Source organism: Momordica charantia (assembly GCF_013281855.1).
Source record: "Momordica charantia cultivar OHB3-1 chromosome 5 unlocalized genomic scaffold, Mcharantia_2.0 BLBB01000005.1, whole genome shotgun sequence".
Lineage (NCBI taxonomy): Eukaryota > Viridiplantae > Streptophyta > Magnoliopsida > Cucurbitales > Cucurbitaceae > Momordica > Momordica charantia.
In genome coordinates this window covers 20,247,678-20,270,466 of record NW_028275163.1, presented here as the reverse complement: position 1 = coordinate 20,270,466, position 22,789 = coordinate 20,247,678, and the positions used below count along the sequence as shown (strand labels likewise).

Genomic DNA, 22,789 nt, shown 5'->3' with positions numbered 1-22,789 from the left:
TATTATAAAATATATAATATTGTTAAAGATTATATTAAATAAATTTTATAATATAAATATGTTAATAATTTTATTGATAAAATTTGGGATCCAAGTTGGAACTAAATTAAACACTTGTTCTATAATACACCCCCTTTTTTTTTTAAAATAAAAATACTGTGTTTGAAAATGTTTTATAATAAATGCTGTGCTGTAGAAATATTTTTGAAATACGAGAAAGAAATATATTCCAACAATCTATACTATATATAAATGGGCTATAGAATCTTTACCTTCCCATTTTGTCCTCAACTTTTTAACATATATCCAATTTACCCTTCAAACTTCTACATGACTATTCAAACGAGGTGTTTATTGAAAGAAATTAATCTAAATAAGTTGTGACTATTCGACAAACAATGCATCCATTCACATATAGGTGTGATTGCAAATTATTATAAATGAGTTGTCGATTGAGAGAAGCACTGTGTCCATTCACATATAGGTGTGATCCTATATAGAGGTGTGAAGACGGAACCATGAGCTTTTTCCCTTACAAACTATTTATAAAAGGAAAGAAAACTAAGTCTTCATACATCAAAATCTGTATTCTTTTCTTTCTCCCAAAATATCTACAAATGTTTTTGTTTTAAACATTCCCAAAAATAATGAAAATTAAAAGTTTTCTTTCTTGGTAGGAAACATTGAACATCTGAAAGAGGTAGAGTAAAAAACTATATTTAATGTTCCTATTAATTATCCTCATTTGATTGTTGTTTTATTGTAGGGAAAATTAAACCTGTCAAAATGAAGATTTGCAAATACAAAAAATAAATTTAAACGATGAAGAGGTAAAGTAAAAAATTATATTTAATGTTCCTATTAATTATCCCCTTTGATCGTTGTTTTCTTGAACTTAACTATTTTAAATTTTTTATTTTATATTTATACTTTTTTATTAATTAATTTGAATTTCTAAATTGACGTGATTAGTTTTGACCAATAATTTTTGTATTATGATATACTGCGAGGGTTATGTTTTCTAAATTGATGTGAAATTTTTGTATATAATATTACGAGTGTATTGTTTTCTAAATTGAGTGATTATTGACGCCTCTGTTTTTTGATCTTTTTAACTCCTTTTGAATTCCTATAAAATTAAATTTAATGTTTGTATTTATCTTCTTGATGTTTTCCTGAACTTTTGAATTTCTTATTTTATATTTATATTTCTTTTATTAAAAACAGGTTTTGTTGATTTAAAGTGAGGTGTACTCCAACGAATTCTGAAAATTTTTAACCTAAGAGATGGTTTTACAGTCCCTACCACGGCTTCAACGAAAATAGAAAAAAATAAACAATAAAATATTCAGTCAATTTGAGAGTAACACGATTTAAGTTCAAAATAGAAAGAAAGACGATTATGAAAATTAAAAAAAAAAATCATATTTATATATCTTGACCATTGTTGCTTTAATAATATTAACTACTTTTGAATTTCTTCTTTTATATATATACATATTTATTTATTTTGTAGTGTGATATATCCTCAGTATTTTGTTTATTAAATTGAGGTAGGAGTGATTTTTGTTTTCTTATTAAATCACTATATGATAAAATTGTCCCTCCTCACCTACAAAAAGTGTTGTTTATGGAGAGATTATTCTTTAATCAATGTTCAATTTATTATTGTAAAAAAAAGTTCAATTTATTATATACTTCTTTATTTTTTTTTAAGTTAACCTATAAATTATTGTTAAATATATTTATTTTCTTCGTAAATCAAACTATTCACAAAATACTAAACAATTACCTATGAAGTAACAATTTTACTTTACAACTTTCATTTGAATTACGTTATATATAATTAAATTTTAATTATCTATATTATCTCTATCATTTTTTCTTTTTTTATTTTTTTAATTCGAGTAAAAATATTTCATATTTAAACTCAATAAAAAACTTATTTATTCAAATTTTAAATTTCACATAAAAAAATAAATGTTAAAAAAATTTGAAATCACGTGCAAATCCACGTGATTCTAACTAGCATTTCAAAAGGAGTTGCAAATGAATAGCAACTTCCTCAAAATCATTGACGGTTCTACACTTTAGACTTTTAATTACTTAAGTAAAAATGTTTAATAACAAATCATATTTTATTCTATATATATATACAATTCCACATTCTTAGAAGTGCATTTGAGTAATTTCCAATCAAGTAGTTGGTCCAACAACTTTTGTGCACACTCGCTAGGTGCTTTTGATTTTTTTTTTCCAAAAATACTTTATAATATTACTTCTAAATCTAAAAATTTTGAGTGAAAAAATATATTTAGACAAGAGTATGCCGTATGGTATTAAATATTCGTCATCGACGTGTCCATGTATTCATAATTCGACATCGACATGAGAGGTAAATCGACATTTCCATCATAGTTCAAAAAATCAACAAAATATGAAAAATATCAATAAAATGTCACTAATATATACGTAATATTAATATTGATCATCTTTAACTTATATAGAAATAAAAAATTGTTTATTTGTTCATTTGAATATTTCTTACGAATTTTTAATTTCTCTAACTTTTATATAAATATTCATTGACATCGACATTTTATCGATATTTCCATCTTCATTAAATTGAGACGTGGACATTTAAAATCTTGGACAAAAAGTACTTATAAGTCCCAAACATAATGTCTATTTTCTATTAAATTCTTAATAATATTTAGGTACAAAAAATTGACAGTTTTTAGTTATTCTTTAAAGAAGAAGACAATTAAAAGGAAAAAATCTCTCTTCCCTCTTTTTGCAATTTGCATTATTCTCTTAATTGTCAAAAACACATGACAAATAGTTTGTAAGAAATATTTACTCGCCCATAATTACTAAATATTATTCTTAAATTAGTTTATTTTCGAACCCGATTAGATCACCAATCAAACGCATCTCCAACCACACCTCAAACATCAAAGTACTCGAACGAAATCAACCTTAAATTATATAATAAGGTTTTGATGTTAGTACTATTCCTTACTTTCATGGTCTAATTTGGAGAGCCCATTCTCAATTTTCTCATCCATTTTGTCAATGACATAATTCTCCTTGACTTCTTCATCTTCAATAACATGATCATGACCGGAGAGTACTGCATCAACCCAGCATTGGAGCTCCTTGGTGGCTGCTTCATCTATAGCAAAACAACACAAAAAGTGATTTTAGAATAAGTGTTCTTAGACAAAGAGATTTAATTATAATTAATGACATTTTTAAACTAAAAAAATATAACATCTATATTTTAAAAACCAATTCCCTCTCAATCAAACAAAAACCACTCCACTCGATAATCACTTAGAGCCTCTTTGGTAGAGAATTCATATTGTGTTTCTTGTCTCCAGATTCACTAAATTCAATAAATATAAGATTTGTTTTTGAAAACTGCAGTTCTACCATCAATTAGTAAAAATCTTGAAATCAACATTTTTGTAATTCAGTGTTTCCAAATTTTAAATTTGAAAGTTTAAAATGCAGAATGGACATTTAGAATGGTTTTAGATTTTCTAAAAATCGTTTATGGATCATTGTCAAGCATCACTTTTAAAAAATAAACGCACATTTCGAGAGAGCGAGGAAAAAGACCTAATCTAGGGACAGTGTGGCCTTGAGGATGCCTTATGATCAAAGGGTCATGGAAGGCAGAAGCAAGTTCTTGAGAAGGCAGTTTCAACCAATCCTTTTCCCCAATCAAATGAACAGATTTAGCCTCTATTTTGTGTTTGTAGGCAACTTCACATATTTTTTCATCTCTGAATTTTGATCCTGATATTGACACCAACAATTTGATTGGTGGATGCTCCTTCAACACCTTTCCCTGTTTTATTCCCATTTTTTCAAATTAAATTCTTCAAATAAATATATCGGTCTATACTCTAAATACTATTCTAGTCCATGTATTCTCTACTTTAGCTTATTTCTAATCCCTATACTTTCAAAATGATTGATTGTGGTTTTTGTTATTCTAATTTTTGTTCGTTTTAATTTATGCACTTTCAAGCCGACTACTTTGATCCATGTACTTTAAAAAGGTAACTATTTTCATCCATTCGTATTTATTTTTATATAATTTCTTTCGATCATTATTTTAACAGACATCTACTTACTAAATTTATTGAAATGCAGTCATAAATTTGTATTGATGAGTTAGTATTGTGTATAAAACTTGTGTTACAATTTTGCAAATAAAGATCAAATTGGTCACTTTTTAAAAGTGCATGAACCAAAACGAATGTTATGAAAGTACAAATACATATTTCAAATATGGGGACATTTTAATTCATTGGAAATCATTTTAGTTCTATAACATTAATATCATTTTAATTTAAATAAAATCAATTGAATAAATAAAGGACAACTACGTCCAAAAATGATTCTCAACTATTATATCTTTTTTAATATTTTAAAAACCATTTGCAATATGTTGTTTTGTAAAAGTAATTCCGAATAAATTACATATATGATATTTTTAGAAAAACAATGATCATCAATAGACTTGATATGATATTGTTAATTAGTATGTTTTTATTTTTTTTATAATAATTCTTGATTTACACAATTACTGATTAATCTAGATATTGATTAACCTAAATTCTGACTGATACTGTAATTTTGGTAATGTATTTACTTTTTAATTACTATTGTTTTTTTAGTGCATCATATTTCTAATTATTAATCTCAATTATGCGTACCTGTGCTTGATAACCCAACAAGAGTGCTGATAGCGTGGCACCCTAAAATAAAGATTGAAAAATTAAATTGGTCCACCATTAATATAAATTGAAGTCTCATAATATACTTAGAATTAAAAATAAAAGAATAAAACATAGTTTTGATTCTAAAATTTGCCCAAAATTTTTTATTTTAGTTCCACAAATTTTAAAAGCTCCAAATTTAGTCTTTATCATTAAAAATTTTAATAAAATGGTAAATTTAGTCTTTATGATTAAAAATTTTAATAAAATGGTGAAATGACTCGTTCTTTTTGTTGCATAACATCTACTATCTTGAATGTTCAAAGTAATCTAGTCGAGTTAATTTTAATCTTCCATTTCTTTTTTGCTATCGAACTTTCTTTAACCTTCTATATCCTTTCTAAATTTATAATACGAGTATTTCTTTTTTTTTCTCTCTCTAAATTTATAATATATAGTTCATGACTATATTAATTATCTATAGATATTAATAAATGGTAAGACATGACAAACGGAACATATTTGAGTGGTTATGAAATTTTTATTTCTTTTAAAAAGTTAATAGGTTCAAATAAGACAACCCATTTTTTCTAATTATTTCCTTACTCATGTCATATCCCAACAATAAAAACTGAATTTAAAATTTACTAAAACCTAAGGGATTAATATAAAACTTTTAAATTTTAGGGACTAAATTAGAAATAGAGATCAATGTTGGTGTTTTTAATTTCATCAATTTTGGTCCTTATACTTTCAACTTATGTTCATTTTAGTATGAGTACTTTTGAAACGTTTGTTTTGGTCCCTGTACTTTTAAAAAGTAACTATTTTTGTCCTTACCCATTTTTTCTATCATACTTTTAGCATGACACTTCACTAAAAAAATATTTATTGAAATTGTAGTCATAAATTTGTATTAAAAAATTTCCATCGTATATGAAATTTATATTAAAATTTTGCAAATAAGAACTAAAATGGTCACTTCTTAAAAATACAAGAATAAAAAAAGATGTTTTAATAAAAGTTGAGAGTATACCGATAAAAATCAAATCAACCAAAGTATAAAATACGTGACCAAAATAGTATTTAAATCGAGAAATAAACAAAAGAAATAAATGTACCTGGGAAAAGCCCAACAATCCATCAAATGGGCCGTTGGTTGTGATGTAGTTGCACAAGTAACCTATGCATTGTTCTAAGTTTGTGTATTCTGTGAACTCCTGCCATGTTCAAGTTCAAGCCCAATAAATATCACATTATTCTTCATTTTTGAAATATTAAAAATATTAATTCTCGAAAATATTAAAAAATGTCTAATTTAATTGTACCTGATTGAATTGGAACCACTCAAAATAAGGCGGTGGAAAATATCCTTCAATGTCTGACTTTCCTCCTGCAGGACACATGCCATCTGGAAAATCCTATTCAAAATAATAATAATAATAATTGAGATTAAGTGTAGAGTAAAAAAAGGAATGAAAAATATGAATTAAGAGCAAATTGATAATGTACCCTGAATTATACCATCAATGATTATGGTATTATCTTTTTCTTTCCGATAAATACGGATATAGGAATCAAACCTTCCTGATAAATAATAACAGTCTTATCCATACGAGACTTGAAAGAATATGTTTGAGATCTTAGATTTAAGTTAGATACAATTTAAGTTAGATACAACGCAACTTCCACCAAACAATTATCCAATTTATGGGTAATTAAAAAACTTTTTAGTTTTATTTATTATAAAGTTGTATTTATCCTTTCGTGGCTAATTTTTTATATAAACCATGGTCATCTCACAGTCATCAATATGAGGGATTTTTCATTCCGTGGGCAATTGCTTTCTGTCTTCTTGGTAAGTTGTTAATTTTTTCCAAGTCTAAAAATTTCAATTTTATCTATGTTATGACGCAATTTTCTTGTCAAAACTTCCAGTTTCTTCTAATTAAACCATTAATTTGTTTAATTAGAGTAAGCGGTGGAAATAATATCTCCTCACAACTAAATTAAAAAAAAGTCCATAAACTAACACATCAATAAAAAAAATTTCAACCAACAAAATACTCAAAATTAGGTCACATTAATTATAAAATCAAACACGTAGACGAGCTCGCCTAAATTCAAAAAAATATGCTTAAACTCAACTAACATGATTAATAATACCCACAAAAATATTCTCATTTCTTTTGGTACAACAAATAGAAAATAAAAAATTTCATCTCTCATCTTTAATAAATGATCAGGTCTCTTAACCGTCGAGTTAAGCTCAATGTTGGTACAAATATATTCCCGTCAAACTATGCAAAATATCTATAGTCGTGCGACATCGTTAAAGGATGAGAACCCAACAAATTAAGAATATTAATTTCACTTTAATTAAAAAGTCGACTTCCTCATCCAAGTAGAGTCTACCAAAGTTAAAAGGAAAAGATTTTATTTTTTATAACATAAACTATCGAAAATATTCTTTTCCAACTTAATAGTACTTTAATTTTTAAGCACCATTTTTCTGTGGATTACTATTAAAATTTAATAGCTCTTTATTTTTTTCAAGAGAAAAATATCTTATTTTTTTGCATTCCTCCCTTTTATTTATAAAAAAAAATTAATAATGGTGAACATCGAGTGTAAACATGTGAGAATAGTTATTCCACAAAATATCATAGTTTTATTTCCAGAACTTGTGAGTCAAAGTTAGATTCAAGTATTAGAAGAAATTTGATTACAAGCTCCGTAGCTAGTCAAAATCTGTAGTCGTCGGGACTCGTTCTCGACTAGTATTTTGGAATGTGTCGTGTCAAAACACCTAAGTACAATATTCTTTCCAATTACTTGCCGACGATTAGATGTCGTAAGTTACATGGTAAAGAAAGATAAAAGTTTCTCTTGTGCAATAGATCCAAACCATTGAATACGATAATACGACTCATCGAAACACCAATGCTAATTTAGTAATTTAGAAGAGGAGTAGAAACTGATATATAAAATATAATACCAAGTCAAAATGAGCGAAGATCGAAGGATCCCATTTGCTGAGTTGCTTTCTAAGGAAACTCCCACTGGTTCTGAATCCATGGAGGCATAAAATCTTCATTTTATTTTCCCTTTTTCCACTCTCCATTTTGCCTCCACACGAATAAAAAACGATACTCACACTCCCCTCTTCCACCCCTTTATTTTATAGGGGCGCTTCTCTTTACCAACCCATCCAAATTTTTACTCTCCCCAACTACCCTCCTCTCCTCGTTTGCCACGTGGCATCCCTTCATCCATTCGTTTTACCTGCCCAAATGAATACGTGGGATAGTTTGAGATTTTATATATAATATGTAGTAAAAAATTAATGCATTTAGAAATAAGGCAATCATCACAGATATTTGTTTAACTTCTGAATTAGTGTTTTATTGTTTTGTTTGTTATTGTTTTTTTTGACAAACAAAATACTGATTACAAACTCTGAATAAATTAATTTTTTACTAATTTTAACGAGTACATAGGATTTCTACTAGTGAAATGATAAAAAATATATGTAGAGTGTGTACTTCTCATTTTCTGACCCCATCTTGTGGTCTCCGCGTTTTTTCTCCAATCTCTTTCCTCTTCGTATTTCTTTCTACTGCAACTCGTCACGACCTCATCTCCTTTTTTTCTTCTCTTTCGATCTCTTTCTCCATTTTCTTCCTTCTCTTTCTATCTTCTTCTTCATTTTCTTCCTTCCCTTTTTATCTCATGCCCTTCGTTTTATTTCTTCTCTTGTTTATATCATTCACTTATCTATACGTTGACACACTATCGTAGCACCACCTCCATCTCTACATTACTAACTAATGCATAGATGAGAGAGTTTTATTTATTTATTTCGATTTCTTCAATACAACTAACCATAAGGGTAACATTGGAACGAGGTCAACTTTCATTTAAAATCCTACCAAATTTCGAACTATTTTGGATGATTTTTTTTTTTGACAAAATGGGATTTCAATTTTCAAACCCAACCCGAAAAATTACTTTAAAATCACATTCTATAAATCTAGAGTTCTAACCAGAGGGAAAATCTTACTTGCCAATTGTATATTCTAATTAAAACTTGTCTTTTGAGTTTAACTCTAAAATTTATAAAATTAAAGTGGAGAGAGGCATGATGTCAACGGACCAAAGATATACGTCATGAAAATTCAAATTTTTTATAGTGGATAGATTACTCAACGAAGAAAAATACTTGGCTACTTAGTAGTAAGGATAAATTTCCTCCTTACTACTATTAAATATCTAAGCCGAATGTATAGTTTTTTCTCTCCAACCCCTACGTAGATTCGTCCAAGGTACTTATTACCATTTTAAAGGTGGATAGTTTGATCTATTATTCTTACTTTTTTTTTAGTACAATTGATATATTATTCCTGCTACTATTGAACTAAAAGTAAATATGTCTCGAAATAATATTGTTTGGAATTAAATGTTAATTACTATATATTTAATTATGCATATATTTGGAACTAGTGGAGAAAGAGGATGAGAATTGAGAGAGAGAGGAGAGAGATATGGGTGACACAATTGCCATCAAAGTTGAAAATAAAAGGTTTAAATTAAAAGAGTAAAAAGGACGGGTAAAGTTTCAATAGCCACTTTTATGATATAGATTATAAATGATAATTAATAATTAATTTAATATTTATAATAAATTATTAATAGCATAGTTGGTAAATTAAAAATTAAGAAAAAGATAAAAGTATCTAAAAATATTTTTCATACATCTTTTCGTTTTAAGATATTATAGATTATATGAGGAATGACTATTGCTTGCTGACCACGGTTGAGGTCGAATGACGAAGATCGATGACTATCAAAGCAACAATTTGTCCATGCCAATGAGCAATAACAATCTGTCGAAGAAAGAGAGGAAACATGGAAAGCAGAGAGGAAGGAAAAGAGAGAAAAAAAAAGAAAAATCATGTAATAACAAAATTTAATGGAAGTTAATACGATGTTTAAAAAGTATAATTTACCCAATATAAATCGAATCAAATTAAGTGTCATCTTAACTCAAAAACAAATTTTAAAATTTTATGATCCAAATATTAAACCAAACCAAACTAAGAGACAAAAGGGTAATTTACCCAATATAATTTTTAATTTTAGCAATTGACACGAGTCTCATCAATAATTTACTTTTTTTTTTTTTTAATTTTAATCACTAATTCAAAAGTCAAGATGCCTAAACACGTGGGTGAGAATTAATAAGTTGAGCTATACCTTCTTAGTCAATGGGGCAGCAGTTTCGGCATCCACCAGAAAAGAGAGAATCCACTCCAGATAACCACGCCTCTGCGTGGCAGCGTGTGGAATGGCCGAGAGTGGACCTTTTTGGATATATAATCCAAGTCGAGAGTGGAGTTACGGAAACAGCCGTCTGATGGAAAACGATTTTCACGTTCGGTTCAGAAAGCACTTTTTTCGTTGAGAATTCCTCGTTCCCTTTCGTAGATTCTCGAACCTCCGACAGACGAAATCTCCATGCATGCGTTCTTTCTTTCCACATCTCTTTTTTTTTTTCTTTTGGCCGTTTTTGTTAGGCATTGAACCCCACCTTAGGTGCTGAGTAGTGTCCTCCCCTCCCTAATACCTAAAAAAAAGTTCCGTCTATGCCTAAAGCTTAAACCATGGCATGGCAGTAAGCAGTAAGTGGGCCTAGTCTTTGCCCAGTCTTCGCCTTCTTCAGTGGCCAAGTTGAAGCGTTCAACGTCGGCCTGCCACCTTTCTTTTTCAAGGTTGAGCTTCTTCAATTCAAAAAGGTAGTGTCTTTTTCCTGACAACTTATCATTTTAAACAAGTTAATTTGTTTTTATTAATTACCTTAAAATTAAACCATATGTATAATAAAAATTTCCCATTCAAAATAAAAAAAAATGTATAATGAAATTTTCTTGTGGGGCAAGACAATTTTTAATCCCGTCAAAGAAACATTTTTCTAAACCAGGCCGCCCACCCCGTAGAGGGGCATTTTCGTAAATACACCATTCCATAACGGCCAAAACGGACGAAACAAAACCAGAATGAAGTCTTCGCAGCGAAATCGGTCAAATCCATTTTCCTCTTGAGGTTTCTTCCATCATCGTTCCAATCAAATTTGTCTGAAAAACTTTGCTCGATCACTGATTACGCACCAAAATTTCCGATTCAACACTCTCCTTCTCTCTGTAAGTACGGCAGATCACACACTCTTTTCTTTGTCGTTCTTGTTTTGCTGAATAATTTCACTTCTTCGCTCGATTTTTACAGCTCTTGCTATTGGGTTTCTCTGTTCCTACTCTTGGATTAGGCTATTGAAGGGGGGAAGAAGAAATGGCGGTTGTGAAGGAACAGGTGACTCATGAGATAGTGAAACCCCGTACAGACAAAAGAGAGTACCGGAGAATCGTCCTCAGGAACTCTCTTGAGGTCCTGCTCGTCAGTGACCCTGATACCGATAAGGCAAAGTTGACTTCCAGTTTTTTCTGTTTTTTCCCAATCTGATTCTTGTTTTCTTTTTGATTTTCACTTGTGCATCCAACTGAGCTTGCTCAAATTAGGGCTCTTCGTGGTTGAATTCATGTGTGTGTCCGTAAAATGTGTTCTTCTGATTGGGTTTCAGAGTGCTGCTTCCATGACCGTGAACGTTGGGTCCTTCAGCGACCCCAAAGGCTTAGAGGGTTTAGCCCATTTTCTTGGTAAGAACTTGGTATGTTTTTTTTTTTATTTTTATTTTTTATCCACTGGATTCACTTTGTCACTTAAGCCCAATTACTTCACTTTAGACTTACATTCATGATGTTTATGCATCTAGTTTTCCAAGTTATTTGCCAGCTTTTATGTATTTTGAGAATACTTATTATGTACGGCATGGTAAAACATTTGAGAGATGGATAAAATCAACACCTGGTTTGGAAGTCATAACTAAAGAAAGTTTATGAAATAAATGTTTATTTTAAAAGCAGTTTCAGAGTAATGGATGCTTTTGGAATTATTTGTCCATTTGATTTAAATGCGTGATATTTTTAAAATTAATATGTAAAGGAAATAAATGAAAATGAAATAAGTAAATATATGTTTCTAATAGTGTTATAAATTAAAAACAATAGAAAACAGTTCAAACAGTTTTAAGAAAAATAATTTTTAGAAAATGCACCTAAGGCTCCAAAATACTAACATGCATTGGAAGTTCCACGTAAGGGAGGCTTATGATTGGAGTTGCTGGGATGTGTTTGCTAGTTCTTGTGTATCAGTTTTTTTTTTTTTTGGTTTCTTTTTAATAAACTTATTTACTATTTCTTGACAGAGCATATGCTGTTTTATGCAAGTGAAAAGTATCCATTAGAGGATAGTTATTCGAAATATATCACAGAGGTACCCATAATTGATATTCACGGAAATACATTTGGCTCTTTGCACTTGCTCATTCATGCAAGTATGTGAAATTGATGGGATGCTGTTAGCATAGCTAGTTTACTCTTTATTTGGTTCATCATTTTTTTTATTATACAGATCTTTACCAGCATGAAGTTTAGGACACCAGAAGCATGAAATAATAATATTTAGACATAGATATGCTCCAATAGAACTTTAAAATTTGGAGTGTACAATGGAAACGTGCAATTCTGTCTCTTTTCTGTTTTGCTGTAGAAGAGTTTGAATGAACATCTTTCAAATGAAAGAAAAGTTTTATTTGAAGATATTGCCCATGCTTTTTTGTTTCAGCTCCTTTTGGCTTGGGTTAATTTGGTTGTATATCCTTTCATTTGCTTAATGAAAGTATGGTTTCTCATAAAAAAAATGAATATACCGATAATGTTTAGGACTTTTCATTTATCTTTGGGTAACTGGAAACAACATAAATTCTCTTATTTTACTCCTTTTTTTTTTTGGAGTTGGAAATGGGTACAGTATTAAATTATTCTTTAAATTTACTGGTACTATTTTAATTGTATCATGTATGTTTGTTTAAATCTAGAGGAGGAAAGAAGTCTCATTCAGATTGACAGCTTTGTATTACAGTTATTAAATACTAATCTAATACTATTGGTTTTTAATTTCAGTAGTAGATTTAAAATTGTCTTCATGTGAAAGATATTCGGTTGAAATTCGTGGCATTTTCATGTGTTGGAACTGCTAATAAAATTCACCAATGTAACTCTCATATTCCCACGTTATAGGTAGAATTTAAAATAGTGTATATGATCAAATTAACTCCAACCTAATGGCTTAAATTTTGAAGACTGATGGTGATCTTTTTAAGATGAGAAATGATTTCATTGAAATTAATGGTAGTTTAACTATTTACAATATAGTTTTAGCTCTTGAAAATATATAAATCCTTTATTTTCTGAGGCTTGTTTTAAAATTTTTATAGAGATCCTGAATATTTGAATGCCAAAACTTTTGAATTTTGACATTTTGTTTTCTTCTATTTGTGTCATTTTTTGTATTTGTGTCAAATTATTCTTCTCATTCTTCATGTGCACGTTTTGCTGAATATGTTTTTTGTGTTGGCACATAGCATGGAGGTAGCATGAATGCCTTTACGGCATCTGAGCAGACAAATTATTATTTTGAGGTCAATGCTGATTGTTTTGAGGAGGCCTTGGATAGGTATATGCTATCACTCTTCCTATTGTTTCCTACATAAAATGTCGCCTGATTATGATTTACCATTTTTTACTTCCAGATTTGCTCAATTTTTCATCAAGCCTTTGATGTCTCCCGATGCTACAATGAGAGAAATCAAAGCTGTTGATTCTGGTAGAATATATTTACATTGTGTGTGTATATATAAATATTAATGTAGGCAAATTTATATTTGAGTTTACCTTTGTATATAATTGATTCACGTGTCTCCAAATCTTACAATTCATACACTGAGTTTTGAAAATGTCTAAGTGGTCCATGAAGCAATACAGAATTGACTAAAGATTTTAGAATTAATTATGCTGACACTGTGTCAAAACATTGATTATGTTTTTTTTTATCGATTTCGTGGCAAGAAAAATATTTTTATATTATTTTACTAAAATTGAATATGCCAAAACAGAAATAGGTTGTTCTTCTTCAACCCATTAAAAAACAAAAGAATCCAAAACACATAATCTTCAACCTTGAAAACATCTACAACCCGAAATTTGCACCCAAAATCCCTGGTCCTCTCTCTTCTCTCTCAATTTCATTTTCATTTTCATTTATTTATTTATTTTCTCTTTTGTCTTCTATCTTCTCATGGTGCTATTGGGTTTCTGGGGAATGATGGTGGTTTCAATTAAAAGGAGGATAAAGGCTCGAAGTTTTTATTTAATTAATGTAGTAAATTATAGAAGTAAAAACTGGATTTAAATTGTAAGATTTGGGAACTTAGTGACAAATAGACAAAAGTAAAAGCCCAAAGATTAGAAATGTAATTTTCTCTATGATTTATATTATGATTAATAGCTTTTACGTTTTTTTTTTTTGCGTGGCCTCTTGTACTTTCATCTTTCATAATGAAGCCTCATATTCTATTAAAAAAGAAGCATCTGTACTGCAGAGAATCAAAAGAATTTGTTATCTGATGGTTGGAGAATGCACCAGGTAATTGATGCTTCCATGATCACTTATTTGGATGTTCAATAAATTCAAAGATATGTGTACTTCTACTATTATTATCAATGAGTTTTGGAGGACAGGAAAAATGGCGAGTCTAATCTGAAAGGCCTCAGAGATTAAAAAAAGGGAAAACAAAAAACTCCCACTTGCCATGACAGAAAAAAAAAGATGAAATATTTTTAGCTTCCAAATAAACCTCACTACCCCAGTAGAAAATTCATTCCGAGGATAAAACCTTATTGTAACCTTTCTAATCCCTCCTGTAATCTTGTAACTTTCTTTTCCAACAAATCCTTAAAAAGGCTGTAGATATCATTTTTCTCTCTGCTGGGAAGTCCCAAAATTACATCAGATTCTTGATTTCCTTGTATAGACTAAGACTAAGGAGATGAAATGTCAGAAGTTCTGCTATTACCAATTAATTCTTTTTTTAAAAAAAAAAAATGAAAAACCAACTTACATTTAAATGAAAGTACAAACTACCCCAGAAGTAGATTTATCTTTTAATGATAAGGCAACTTTGTTTGAGAAGAATGAAAAAAAAAAAAAATACAAGGGCCACAAAGAAGGCCAATAAAAATTGGGGAGTACAAAAAACTACTTTTGGTATCAGAAGTAAAGGATAGTTACAAAACAAATTTGAGTTACGATCCCACTGAGAAGCATTAAAATGTGCCAAATCCCAAAGATCATCCCACAATCTATCCAAGCGGCAAATAAATCGATTCTCACAAGCGAATCTTCCATTCGTCCCGGTGAAAATTCTAAATTGATGAAGCTTTTGAAGGGAATGAAGTTTCTCCATATTTGGGGAAATGATTCTAAATTTGACTAATTTATTCATTCTAGTAGACAACATCAAAGAGAATGATAATTTTGATTACAATTTCTCTATACTCTTCCCATTTATCCTCGTTATGGAAGGTTAATATTTCCAATAAGGTCAAATTATTTGCTTGAAAAGCTTTGTATGGCGTGTTAACACTATGTATTGGATTTAGAGGTATTCCCCGATGTTGTTGGGGTCGTGGTGCATCCTCTGTAGGAAGGCGTCCAAGGATTTGAGCCACACCCTTTGAAGTTGTTAGTTTGTCTGGCTCGATTTGAGACTTTTGAAGTTAGTTGGGCTCGTAACAGGGATTGTTGCCTTATGTTTGAGGAGGTTTTGTTTCGCTCTCCCTTGAGAGAGAAGGAAATGTTCTTCGGAGGGCTGGTTTTTTGGCAGTGTTATGGTGTATTTGGATTGACGGGAATAATAGAATCTTTAGTGAGGGGAGAGGTCTTGGACGGAAGTCTGGTTGTTGGTTAGGTTTATGCTTCGGTGGGTGTTGGTTTGAGGGATTTTGTAATTATTCGCCAGGTCTTATTATTTTGGATCGGAGTTATTTCTTGTTTCATTAGGCTAGTTTATGCTCCTTGTTGGGTTGTTGTTTTTATAGACCCACCTTTTTTGGTCTGTTTGTTGGCTCGTTGGTGGGCCATTCTTTCATTTTTCTCAATGATCAAGAAAGTAAACATGACATTAGTTTCTTTGCCAAAAAAGAAAAAAAATGGAGAGCTAACACCATGTCCTACTTGAACACTTGGCCACAAAACCCCAATCCCATCCCTGGCTTATTATCATATGCCATCAATTTGTCTCTAAATCCTCACTTGTATCCGTCACAATCCATGCTTGAGTATCGGATTGTTTCACCAACCATGATTTTTCTGCCATTTTCTTCTCTTTGAATTTGTGTAACAGACTTCACCTGTTTCTTCTTTTTGAGGTTTATTGATTTCTAAAGTTTCCTATAAAAAAAAAAAAGAATTTGTGTAACAGACTTCATAAAGGTTGCATGATGGTGTTGTTTTTTCTTTTGTTCATTGTCACAATCTATGCTTGAGTATTGGATCATGACACTAAGCATGAGTTTTCTACCCTTTCCTCTCTTCAATATTCCACAAAAGACGATGAAGTTTGCTTAATGGTTTTGTTCGTCTCTATGATTCTTCATCTAACCTTGTCTAAGTTCTTATTAGGTCTGGGTAGGAACTTGAATATCCATTTTTTCTTAGTGGATTTTATTATATCCGGCAACATTCGGAATGAAAGCCAATTTAATTCTCTCACACATCTCCAAGCATTTCTAGGATTCAATAAGGTGCAATATTGGGAGGAATGAGACGGTCTTTAAAGAGAAATATAATAGTCAGGATCTTTGCATTCATCTGGTGTTATCTTTCTAAAACCCTTCTATAATTATGATATTGTTCATATGATGCTGTTAGACCCCCAATTACTAGGACTTATTCTAGAAGGGGCAATAGGGAAATTATACTTACGAGGGGAGAGAATGATTGTAACGATTAAGAGAGAGAAAGTGGGCTTGGGCTGTAAGAAAGGAAGGTTGGGGATTGGGTAAATGTATTCCCCTAGTGAGTAGGAGAGGGCAGCTTGTATTTCAGTGTAGAAAGGATAGTGAGGAGAGCGACCCACCCTTTCGAACTAGTGGGGTATCTTTGTATTGCCTACGGGCTCAATTCAGTAAATTCCAAGAAGAATTGTGAGGAGTTACCTCACAAATTGGTATAAGAGTAATATGAGATTGGGAAATTGTTTCGACGATGACGGTCAAGGAACTTGAGGCACGCTGGAAGCCACAGAGAAGGAGATTTCCGACATTAAAAGTGCGATCACCACTCTGTGTGGAAAAGTCGACGAACAGAGGTCGATGAGCAAACAGATTCAAATGATGCTAGAAGGCTTTATGTTGGAGATAATCGGCGACAAATCTCCGTCGATTTCGCAACTGGGAGAGTCGTCGGTGTTGAAGAATAAGCAAATAGGGGAATCGTCGAGGATCATTCAGATTCAGGAACCAAGATACGATTGAAACAAATTTAAGAAGGTGGAGATGCCGATCTTCCTAGGTAAGGACCCTAACTCTTGGTTATTCCGCGTTGAACAATATTTTGAAATTCACAAACTATCTGATGATGAGAAAATGATTGTGTCGGTCATAAGTTTCAATGGAGTTGCTTTGACATGGTATCGATACCATGAAAACAGGGATCGTTTTACCGATTGGGACAATTTGAAGACTTGACTCCTCGATAGGTTTCGAAAATCGAAAGAAGGCCGCCAATGCGCCAAGCTACTGGCGATTAAGCAGGAAGGCATGGTCGCAGAGTATCAAGAGACCTTTGAGGCGTTGTCGGCTCCCCTGCCCCAACTACCCGACGAGGTACTCGAAAACGCATTCCTAAATGGACTGGACCCTGTGATCTGAGCTGAAGTTTTGGCCACTGAGCCCAAAGGATTGGACCAAATAATGCGAAGGGCCCAATAGGTAGAAGACATCGCCACTGCGGTTCAGGAGGCGGGAGAAGGAACCATGGACCGAAACCTAAAAGTCAATTCCATAAGAGGGAAGGTCGTGGCGAAGGTTTCCGTCCCTGAAACAACTTCGACCCGTACCGTGACTTTGACCAGCAAATCGGGGTTAACAATGGCAGCCAATGCGGTGCCGACAGTCCGAAAAGAAGCACCTTACAAACGTTTGTCTGAAGAAGAGTATCGGAAACGACGGGAGAAGGGCCTTTGCTTCAAGTGCGATGAAAAGTACACCGCGGGACATCGGTGTAAGAATCAGCAGCTTCGGGTGTTTATGGTTCACGATGATGAACTATTGACGTTGGAGGAGGAAGACCGAATGGAAGAAGTAGGAGAAACATCCGGGGAAATAGGAAAAGCGGTCATGTGCCGTCTCAATATGGTGGTCGGCCTTACCACATCGGGAATGATTAAAATAAAGGGAGTGATGTAGGGTAGAGATGTGGTGGTCCTCCTAGACTGTGGAGCCCCTCATAATTTTATTTCTCAGAAACTGGTAGATGAGCTGAAGATTGTTCAATCGGACACCTATAACTACGGCATAATAGCAGGGACAGGAGCTGACGTTAAAGGAAAGGGCATCTGTTGTGGGGTAGTGTTGGAATTGCCCTAAGTCACAGTGGTAGAGGATTTCCTACCTATTGAGCTCAACGATTTAGATGTCATACTTGGGATGAAATGGCTGCAAGCTATGGGCAAAATGGAGACCGATTGGCCTGCTTTGACAATGACTTTTACGAGGGGAGATAAGAGGATTGTTTTGAAGGGGGATCCGACCCTCACCCGAATGGAAGTATCCTTGAAAAGAATGGCTCATGGGAAGCATCTGACTTGGGATTCTTAGTGGAATTACGAGCATTGACTACAGAGGAAGACATACTAGAGATAGAGCTCAGGGAAGGCGGGAATGACACCCCCTGTAATGCAAGACTTGCTAGAGGAGTATAAGGATGTATTTCAGAGCTTTGATTACCTGCCGCCCCCTAGGGCAATTGATCACAGAATCCAGTTGAAGGAAGGAGAATCGCCTGTTAATGTGAGGCCCTACCGCTACGCTCAGGTTCAAAAGACAGAAATTGAGAATATGATTGCGGAAATGATCACCAAGGGGATCATTCAATCGAGCATTAGTCCATACTCCAGCCCGGTAATCCTTGTCAAGAAAAAATACAGGAGTTGGCGATTTTGCGTGGACTATAGAGCACTAAATCAGGTGACCGTCCCTGATAAATTCCCTATTCCGGTAATTGAAGAATTATTGTACGAGCTCCATGGATCTAGCATCTACTCCAAGATTGATCTGAAGTCCGGCTACCATCAGATTAGAATAGCACCAGGGGATGTCCCAAAAACTGGAACTCATGAGGGACACTATGAATTCTTGGTCATGCCCTTCGGGCTCACCAACGCCCCTGCCACCTTCCAGTCACTGATGAATCACATTTTCCGCCCGTACTTGCGTAAGTTTGTACTCGTTTTCTTTGATGACATATTGATTTATAGTTTGGATTTGCATACTCATGTAAACCACCTCACTGTGGTCTTCAATGTCTTGCGAGATAACGCCCTCTGTGCTAACTTTAAGAAATGCCACTTTGCGCAATCCAAGATCGAGTACCTTGGGCACTGGATATCGACAGATGGGGTCGAAGTTGATCAAGGGAAGATTCAAGCTTTGTTGTAGTGGCCAATACCAACCAACGTGCGAGAGTTGAGAGGCTTACTTGGCCTTACTGGATATTATCGGAAGTTTGTTGTGCATTATGGCACGTTGGCTGCTCCCCCTCACCCAGCTATTGAAGAAAGACTCCTTTGAGTGGAATGACCAAGCGACAGAGGCATTCATGGCGCCTAAGAAGGCTATGTGTTCACTACCAGTGTTAGCCTTACCAGACTTCAACTTACCTTTTATTGTGGAAACTGATGCTTCTGGAACAGGTCTGGGGGCTGTTTTGATGCAGGAACAGAGGCCCATAGCCTATTTTAGCCACATTCTATCCCGACAGAATTAGGCCAAGTCAGTCTATGAACGAGAGCTCATGGCTGTGGCGTTGGCCATCCAAAAGTGGCGTCCGTATCTATTAGGGCAACGCTTCATTGTCCGGACGGATCAACAAACTCTGAAATTTTTGTTGGAACAGAGGATAGTGCAACCAGAATATCAGAGATGGGTATCAAAGCTACTGGGATACGACTTCGAAATCCAGTACAAACCAGGCCTTGACAATAAGGCAGTAGATGCCCTGTCCCGCATGGCCCCTGGTCCTTATTTGAATGTCCTATCCACCCCTAACCTGTTGGATGTCGAGCTAATCAAGTTGGAGCTTCAAGTCGACGAGTACCTGACCAAAATCATGACAGACCTCAAACAGGACCCCGACAGCCATCCAAAATTCAGCTTGCAACAAGGTGACTTAAGGTACAAAAATCGAATGGTTTTATCTAAAACTTCAACCTTGTTGCCGTCTATATTACACCTATACCACAATACTGTTTTAGAGGGCCACTCAGGCTTTCTCAGAACATATAAAAGGATGTGTGAAGAACTGTACTGGCAGGAAATGAAAACAGATACCAAGAAATTTGTGGAGGAATGCGAGGTTTGCCAGCGCAATAAGGCGTTAGCAGTGTCACTGGTAGTGTTGTTGCAACCTTTGGCTGTTCCTGATCGAATCTGGGAAGACATCACTATGGACTTTGTCGAAGGACTCCCGAAATCAGGTGGGCAGGACACTATTTTCGTGGTCGTTGATCGATTGAACAAATATGCTCACTTCATTCCAATGAGCCACCCCTTTACTGCCAAGACGGTGGCTACAACATTCATTAAGGAAGTCGTGAGCTACACGGGTTTCCTCAATCAATTATATCGGATCGTGACAAGGTTTTTCTCAGCCATTTCTGGACAGAGTTATTCCGTCTTCAAGGCACGAAGTTGCGGAGGAGTACGGCCTATCATCTGCAAACTTGACGGCCAGACAGAGATTGTTAATAAGTGCCTTGAGACATACCTGCGATGCTTCTGCAGCGAGTCCCCTCGTACATGGGTTAAATGGGTGCCATGGGCTGAGTATTGGTACAATACCACCTTCCATGGATCGTTGGGAGTGACTCCTTTCCAAGCGGTGTACGGGCGCACACCTCCTCCCCTACTCAGCTATGAAGCATCCCGCACAGTGAATGACACGCTTGATCAACAATTGAGTGAGAGGGATCAAGCGTTGGACGTGCTTAAAGAGAATTTGACACGAGCACAGGGAAGAATGAAGAAATATGCGGATGAAAAAAGAACTGAACAGGAGTTTTGCTGAGGGAGATATGGTCTTTCTAAAACTGAGACCCTATCGACAGAAGTCCTTAGCCAGGAAACGAAATGAGAAACTATCTGCCAAGTTCTTTGGCCCTTATGAGATCACAACACGCGTTGGAAAGGTGGCATACCGCTTAGCCCTGCTGGAAGATGCCACCATCCATCTAGTCTTTCACGTCTCCCAATTGAAGCCAGCACGCGGCATGTGGGCGGCCGTACAACACCTGCCCCCGTATTTGACAGCTGAAATCGAATGGAAGGCTATTCCTGAGGAGATATTTGCTATGGGCTATAATGCAACCACTGGAGAGGCCGAAGTGCTAGTGAGTTGGAAGGGTCTTCCACCTGAGGAAGCTACCTGGGAAACAATGAAGGACCTTGCACAACAGTTTCCTGACTTCCACCTTAGGGACAAGGTGGATCCGAACGGGGGCGAAGTTGTTAGACCCCCAATTACTAGGACTTATTCTAGAAGGGGCAATAGGGGAATTGTACTTGAGAAGGGAGAGAATGATTGTAATGGTTAAGAGAGAGAAAGTGCGCTTGAGTGTAAGAAAGTAAGAAAGGAAGGTTGGGGATTGGGTAAATATATTCCCCTAGTGAGTTGGAGAGGGCAGCTTTGATTTCAGTGTAGAAAGGATAGTGAGGAGAGCGACCCACCCTCTCGAACTGGTGGGGTATCTTTGTATTGCCTACGGGCTCAATTCAGTAAATTCCAAGAAGAATTGTGAGGAGTTACCTCACAGATGCCAACTGGGAGTTCCGTCTGTAATCCTTTGGCTTGTGGGGATATCTCATCTCTATTTGTGTGATTTCTCTTCATTAATATTGTTGGATTTATTAATATTTGTGTAAATATTAGGTGTTAATATTAGTTGTCAATATTTAGTCTTTATTGTTGATATTCAGTCTTTATGGTGTTTATTACTTTCCTTGTTTGTAGTAGGTCATTCTCCTATATAAGAAGACCTAAGTTACATATTTGAATCAAGGAGTATATTTTTTACTCTCTCAAATTAACATGGTATCAGAGCTAAGTTACATGATGAAGGTACCTTTAGTAATAAAATAACTCAGGGTCTTAGTAGTATTAGTTCTCTTCCTGTTAGGGAACAAATTATGCTTTGGCATCGTAGACTAGGACATCCCAGTTTTTTCTATTTAAAATATCTGTTTCCAAAGTTATTTAAGGGAATTGATTGTTCATCTTTTAATTGTGAAAGTTGTTTTTCGCAAAAAATCATCGCTCCACATATTTTCCAAAACCTTATAAAGCTTCCAAACCATTTTATTTAATTCACAGTGATGTTTGGGGTCCTTCTAAAATCAGTACTCATAGTGGAAGAAGATGGTTTATTACTTTCATTGACGATCATACTCGCCTGTCTTGGGTTTATTTAATGTCAAAAAAATCTGAGGTGAAAGACATTTTCAAAAACTTTTATGAGATGATTGAAACTCAATTTCAAACAAAAATTTGTATTTTACATTCTGATAATGGAACTGAGTATTTTAATGAGTTTTTGGGAAATTTTTTGAAAAAAAAAGGTATGGTTCATCAGTCTACTTGTCAGGATACTCCTCAACAAAATGAGATTGCTGAAAGAAAAAATAGGTATTTACTTGAAGTAGCACGTGCTATAATGTTTTCTATGCATGTTCCAAAATATTTATGGGGGGAAACGATTCTCACAGCGACCTACCTAATAAATAGGATGCCTACTAAAGTTTTAAATTTCAAAACTCCCATTGAGTCAT

General features: G+C 33.8%; 2 protein-coding genes across 7 annotated transcripts in view; one reads left to right on the top strand and one right to left on the bottom strand.

The window, feature by feature from the left end:
* Window positions 1-2,960: 2,960 nt before the first annotated feature.
* On the bottom strand, window positions 2,961-7,890 carry LOC111021534 (uncharacterized). Its single transcript, XM_022298532.2, has 6 exons — window positions 7,732-7,890; window positions 6,062-6,154; window positions 5,855-5,953; window positions 4,731-4,772; window positions 3,625-3,856; window positions 2,961-3,175 (listed from the first exon to the last, which is right to left on the bottom strand). The coding sequence occupies exons 1-6, from the start codon at window positions 7,855-7,857 to the stop codon at window positions 3,012-3,014; spliced, it is 756 nt and encodes a 251-aa protein (XP_022154224.1). The 5' UTR covers window positions 7,858-7,890; the 3' UTR covers window positions 2,961-3,011.
* A 2,885-nt stretch (window positions 7,891-10,775) lies between these two features.
* LOC111021555 (Insulinase (Peptidase family M16) family protein) overlaps window positions 10,776-22,789 on the top strand; it is a 42,228-nt gene continuing 30,214 nt past the window's right edge. For 2 of the 6 annotated variants that reach the window (XM_022298568.2, XM_088124039.1), the window contains exons 1-7: window positions 10,777-10,933; window positions 11,056-11,207; window positions 11,368-11,443; window positions 12,052-12,119; window positions 13,270-13,361; window positions 13,438-13,511; window positions 14,287-14,330. In XM_022298568.2, the coding sequence (XP_022154260.1) occupies window positions 11,079-11,207; window positions 11,368-11,443; window positions 12,052-12,119; window positions 13,270-13,361; window positions 13,438-13,511; window positions 14,287-14,330 (483 nt within the window). In that variant the 5' untranslated portion in view covers window positions 10,777-10,933; window positions 11,056-11,078. Of the gene's footprint in view, window positions 10,938-11,015; window positions 11,208-11,361; window positions 11,444-12,051; window positions 12,120-13,269; window positions 13,362-13,437; window positions 13,512-14,286; window positions 14,331-22,789 lie in introns of those variants that run through there. The other 4 variants (XM_088124043.1, XM_088124040.1, XM_088124041.1 and 1 more) reach the window with 4 other exon arrangements.

Excerpts from the sequence above, each read along its gene's own strand:
- LOC111021534 (XM_022298532.2), bottom strand. The coding sequence starts at position 7,857 with ATGGAGAGTGGAAAAAGGGAAAATAAAATGAAGATTTTATGCCTCCAT. Across the intron at positions 3,857-4,730 it reads TGTTGGGTTATCAAGCACAG|GGAAAGGTGTTGAAGGAGCA; the intron begins GTACGCATAATT and ends GGAATAAAACAG. Across the intron at positions 3,176-3,624 it reads CCACACTGTCCCTAGATTAG|ATGAAGCAGCCACCAAGGAG; the intron begins GTCTTTTTCCTC and ends GTTTTGCTATAG.